The 6,000-nt window shown below is 54.8% G+C and overlaps 2 protein-coding genes across 4 annotated transcripts in view; both read right to left on the reverse strand.

The window, feature by feature from the left end:
• SIPA1L3 (signal induced proliferation associated 1 like 3) overlaps positions 1-5,639 on the reverse strand; it is a 128,207-nt gene extending 122,568 nt beyond the window's left edge. For all 3 annotated transcript variants that reach the window (XM_040406136.1, XM_040406132.1, XM_040406137.1), the window contains exon 1: positions 5,575-5,639. The gene's annotated coding sequence lies outside the window, so the exon portion shown is untranslated. The remainder of the gene's footprint in view (positions 1-5,574) is intronic.
• LOC120978121 (glycine-rich cell wall structural protein 1-like) lies at positions 2,332-3,384 on the reverse strand. The gene has a single exon (XM_040406350.1). The coding sequence runs from the start codon at positions 3,382-3,384 to the stop codon at positions 2,332-2,334; it is 1,053 nt and encodes a 350-aa protein (XP_040262284.1).
• Positions 5,640-6,000: the final 361 nt, after the last annotated feature.

Genomic DNA, 6,000 nt, shown 5'->3' on the forward strand with positions numbered 1-6,000 from the left:
GCAATGTGTACATGCAGCTATTTTTTCACTGCAGATTCCATTTTGAAATCTGCGGCTTGTTTATTATCTTGCAGATTGTGCGCCGATTTGCCGCAGGTATTTTCCATTGAAGCCAATGGAGTTCTGAAAGCCACATCCAAATCGGCAAGACAAAATGGTTTACAGAATCCGCGCCTGTGCATTAAAATTTGCGTAACATTTCCTTGTGGAGCTGCATTCCAATTTGATGTGGACATTATTAGCACGAAAATCCGCAAGTGCGGAAAGGAAAATACGCAAGGCCTTGTTCGGAGATCCGACAGGCTGGTCCGTCGCAGAGCAGCCTGCCGGATCCTCCACTTCACCGTCGCATACCCACTGATCGCAATAAGGTCCGGTGGTGATCTGCCCATTTTGCGGCATAACATAAATGCTGGGTTTCGGCCAGGCAAAAACCGTTGCATGCAATGTTTTCTGTCCGCCAACCACCAGCATTTGCGCCGGATGTCCTAAACGGAGATGTGAACGTGGTCTAAGGGTATGGCTACACAGTTGTGTGCATCAAGCCTCAGCCATACCCTAAGCCACAAAATACCGACCCAAGGCTTCACGCACACACACTAGTGTCCGTATTTCGGTGTGCAAACAACGGGTCCACAAAATACAAACACCTAATTCTGTATTTTTTCACACCCATCAATAGAAAAGACTATTCTCATCCGCAAGAAGAACCAGAATCGGACACATTCTATAACTTGCAGAAGTCAAATGGATCCACCAAAAAATTCTGGAGGTGTGCATGGCCCCGTCAAAGTGAGTGGGTCGGTGTGCTTTCCGCCAAAAGATGGATTTTGCATAAGGATAAAAAATACCGTCATGCGCATGAGGCCTAATCCAGCACCGCCGCATACACCGTACCCTAAACTAATTGTGCAAAGGGAACAATAGGGAATGAAGTGGATTAGTGACAAGGACAGCTGGCTGGGAGAGATGATAGGGGGGGTAGAGAAGACTACAACTCCCACAGCACCCCAGATAAAAGCCAGTACCAGGACGAGCAGCTGTCTGGAAGGGATAAGGAGGCAATCCAACCTGCAGACGGAGCTGTCAGGATCAGCGCCTCTTACCAGAGAACTTCATAAACCCCCCCAAAATCAATCATTAAATGCTCGCTAATTAACCATCTGATTATCTGCCACGACTTCAGCCGGGAAACTGATAGAAATGAATGTCAGGACAGCTGTGACGTGGGAGACTCTGTGCATTACACCGTGTGCCGGCCTTCTGTGGGAACTGACAAAAAGCATGGAAATGTCATTTATTTCTGCATGGAGCCCCACACACAAAACCTACAATTAGTCAGATCCACGGACGTCACGGTGCAGATCCTCACCCACACAGAGGTGGCATTAGAGGACTATTCAGGGAGAGGGGGGAGCTGTATACACACATACGTATATATACATACACATATATATATATATATACACACACACAGCCTCATGCACATCACAGATCTATAAAAGCCGTCATCTACATGCCCCTACTGCACCTCTGACTGCGATTCCATACAGAATCTGATTTATACCGGTGCCCTTCTCCACCAGAAGCTATTATATGGCGATATACCGAGCCTCTATAATACAGCACCATATAGCGGTAACATGAACAAACACAGAGGGCGTAAGGGCGCTGAGCTTATATGGCAGCATTATAGCATATATAGCTGCGACATATGTATGCACACCCGATTTTTTTTGTGGATCAGATGCGGACTTGTCCGTTTCCATGGGGCCGCAGAAGAGGCAGACAGCATACCGTGTTGTGTTCACATCCATATGTCCGTTCCGTGGTCCCACAAAAAAGATAGAACATGTCCTATTCTTATAGGACAGGACATTTCTATTAAAGAGAAAAATAAAATGGCAGCACGCGCACGGCTGGGATCCGATTTGCAGTCCGGAAAACATGTCTGTGTGCATGAGCCCTTAGCAGTAGGTTTGCGGGCAGTCCTATGTAAAACCCGTAGAGCTCTACATTCACCACACGACAATCTCTGGAAGGACAGCGATCCCTCTCCTCTCACCCAGAGCAGGTTTTCAGTTCCCCACGTATCATTCTTCGCCAAAAAGACCAACACCCCCCAAGACCACTTTTTTGAATGCAGTTTGAGGTGGTCTCACAGAGTATGGTGCATATCCTCACCTCTAGTTCTGTCAGCAGGTGACCTTTACTTTGGGAGAACAGTCGTAAATATCACTGGTATCATATTACCAGATAACCACAATACAGTGAGGGGCACCGGGCCTGGCAGCTGCCAAGTGGTGGCAAAGTCATTTTCTAATTTTCCACTCATTTGCTGGATTTCAGGAGCACCACAGAATATGAGAAGAGACAAAACAAGCAAGGAATACACAATGTACCACCTGCCCCGTACACGCCGGCGTCACCTAAACCATCGCCTGCCCCGTACACGCCGGCGTCACCTAAACCATCGCCTGCCCCGTACACGCCGGCGTCACCTAAGCCATCGCCTGCCCCGTACACGCCGGCGTCACCTAAGCCATCGCCTGCCCCGTACACGCCGGCGTCACCTAAACCATCGCCTGCCCCGTACACGCCGGCGTCACCTAAACCATCGCCTGCCCCGTACACGCCGGCGTCACCTAAACCATCGCCTGCCCCGTACACGCCGGCGTCACCTAAACCATCGCCTGCCCCGTACACGCCGGCGTCACCTAAGCCATCGCCTGCCCCGTACACGCCGGCGTCACCTAAGCCATCGCCTGCCCCGTACACGCCGGCGTCACCTAAGCCATCGCCTTCCCCGTACACGCCGGCGTCACCTAAACCATCGCCTGCCCCGTACACGCCGGCGTCACCTAAACCATCGCCTGCCCCGTACACGCCGGCGTCACCTAAACCATCGCCTGCCCCGTACACGCCGGCGTCACCTAAACCATCGCCTGCCCCGTACACGCCGGCGTCACCTAAACCATCGCCTGCCCCGTACGCGCCGGCGTCACCTAAACCATCCCCTGCCCCGTACACGCCGGCGTCACCTAAACCATCCCCTGCCCCGTACACGCCGGCGTCACCTAAACCATCCCCTGCCCCGTACACGCCGGCGTCACCTAAACCATCCCCTGCCCCGTACACGCCGGCGTCACCTAAACCATCCCCTGCCCCGTACACGCCGGCGTCACCTAAACCATCCGCTGCCCCGTACACGTCGGCGTCACCTAAACCATCCGCTGCCCCGTACACGTCGGCGTCACCTAAACCATCCGCTGCCCCGTACACGTCGGCGTCACCTAAACCATCCGCTGCCCCGTACACGTCGGCGTCACCTAAACCATCCGCTGCCCCGTACACGCCGGCGTCACCTAAACCATCGCCTGCCATGTAGATGCTACAGTCTCAATCTTTACCAGGACCTTTCATGAAGCCCTTCAAGACTCATGACCTGCACAATCATGGACACTGAATGCTACCTGTCATGGCTCATCTCCTCCACCATCTCATGACCTTAACCTCTAAGCCAGTGATCAGCAGCCTCCGGCACTCCAGGTGTTGTGAAACTACATCTCCCATCATGCACACTTGCTTGGTTGTTCTCTGACCTCCCACAGAATTGAAAGGAGCATGCTGGGAGTTGTAGTTTCACAACAGCTGGAGTGCCGAAGGTTGCTGAACCCTGGTCTAAGCTCTTCAGTATCACACACAACACTAACACCCAGCACTGCTACATTGCGCACAGCTCTGCTACAGCCGCACACAACACAAATCCAAAGTCAGGAAATCCTTGTCCTCACCCTGTGAATTGCCAACAGCATCCTCTGGTCTCCTTATCTGAACCCACTGGAGGTCTCACCCAGACATGAACCTAATGTAGAGTCAGAAGGAAGCTGGAACCCCACCAAACCCTTCAGCAGCCAGGGCATTATGGGGGTGCAGCACACAGACCCCCTCCGTCCCCAGTTTACCCTTCCTCACCACACACTGCCCTCGGTACAATCAGATGAGAGTTGTAGTCGGTCCCCACTAAGTGGACATCGCACATGCAGATATTCTCATCCACTGTCTTTCCCATCACAGCCAGAATCTGCACGACGGGATAACTGCAAAATGCACATATTAGGACCGGCCTCTACCACTGGGGGCGCAATGTAGTGGTCACCGGGAGAAGAACTTGTAATGGCTGTATCAATCCAATCATAAAGCTATGGTCAGAAAGGGGCACCAGTGTAATCTACACCAAAATCTGTACAGGTGACCTGCACCCCTAAACACAGACACTACATGACCTGCACCACCACCCCCATGTAACCTGCTCCATCAACCCCCACCGCCATTACCCCTCCTAATAATCTGCACCATCTACAACCCCCCCTACATAAAACCTGCAGCCCCTCCAGACAAACTGAAACAACGGCTGCTCCCCCTTCCCCCCTCTAACCTGCACCACCGGCTGCTCCCCCTTCCCCCCTCTAACCTGCACCACCGGCTGCTCCCCCTTCCCCCCTCTAACCTGCACCACCGGCTGCTCCCCCTCCCCCCCTCTAACCTGCACCACCGGCTGCTCCCCCTTCCCCCCTCTAACCTGCACCACCGGCTGCTCCCCCTTTCCCCCTCTTACCTGCACCACCGGCTGCTCCCCCTTTCCCCCTCTTACCTGCACCACCGGCTGCTCCCCCTTTCCCCCTCTTACCTGCACCACCGGCTGCTCCCCCTTCCCCCCTCTTACCTGCACCACGGCTGCTCCCCCTTCCCCCCTCTAACCTGCACCACCGGCTGCTCCCCCTTCCCCCCTCTAACCTGCACCACCGGCTGCTCCCCCTTCCCCCCTCTTACCTGCACCACGGCTGCTCCCCCTTTCCCCCTCTAACCTGCACCACAGGCTGCTCCCCCTTCCCCAATTACCTGCACCACAGGCTGCTCCCCCTTCCCCAATTACCTGCACCACAGGCTGCTCCCTCTTCCCCAATTACCTGCACCACAGGCTGCTCCCCTTCCCCAATCACCTGCACCACAGGCTGCTCCCTCTTCCCCAATTACCTGCACCACAGGCTGCTCCCTCTTCCCCAATTACCTGCACCACAGGCTGCTCCCTCTTCCCCAATTACCTGCACCACAGGCTGCTCCCTCTTCCCCAATCACCTGCACCACAGGCTGCTCCCCTTCCCCAATCACCTGCACCACAGGCTGCTCCCTCTTCCCCAATTACCTGCACCACAGGCTGCTCCCCCTTCCCCAATCACCTGCACCACAGGCTGCTCCCCCTTCCCCAATTACCTGCACCACAGGTATCACCGATCCCCTCTCCTCCCTCCACACAGCCTGCCCCTCAGGTGGCCGGTCACACACGGTGCGGTCAGTGTGCGGCACATACCCGGCAGACAGTAGTCCCTTCATCACACACACTTTGCCCCCGCAGGATAAGTCTCCACGGTCCCTGCCCCCAGCTGTAACCCTGGCAGCCCGCCCTCCACACCGTCAGCCCGGAGACTTTCACGTCCCCTGCTTCACTCCGGTCATGTCCCCGCACCCTGAGCCCGCGCCCCGTCCTACTTCCCCGGAGTTTCCAGCACTTACCGGCAGCGGCTTCCCCGAAACCCGACTCTCAGCCTCTCTCCTCCGATCCCACCGCTTCCCACAGCGACACTGCAAGCCACGCCCCCCGCCTCTGCACTGACCGCACGAGCCCCGCCCAGCGGCTACTATGGCCGCTCATCTCTTGCCAGTCAATCTGTGGCACGCCAACCAACGTTTTTTTTTTTTTTGTTCTTTTTTAACATCTTTATTATTCACACATTACTGTGAAGAGCAAACAGAAGTCGTATAACGAATACCGCACCACACTCCCGAGAAATTCGACTTCGGCAGTTTTTATGCCATGCCGGATGGGATTTTGACTACTTTTGCTAACTGTTGGGTGCATAAGCCCCACCCACAAATGCTAGTCACGCCCTCTCAACTGCAGCTACAAGCTGCGACAGAGCAGCGCCACCTATAGGCAGT

The sequence above is a fragment of the Bufo bufo genome, chromosome 8 (assembly GCF_905171765.1).
Source record: "Bufo bufo chromosome 8, aBufBuf1.1, whole genome shotgun sequence".
NCBI lineage: Eukaryota > Metazoa > Chordata > Amphibia > Anura > Bufonidae > Bufo > Bufo bufo.

What these genes read in the sequence shown, in the direction of transcription:
- LOC120978121 (XM_040406350.1), bottom strand. Translation starts at nt 3,384, where the DNA reads ATGGCAGGCGATGGTTTAGGTGACGCCGGCGTGTACGGGGCAGCGGAT.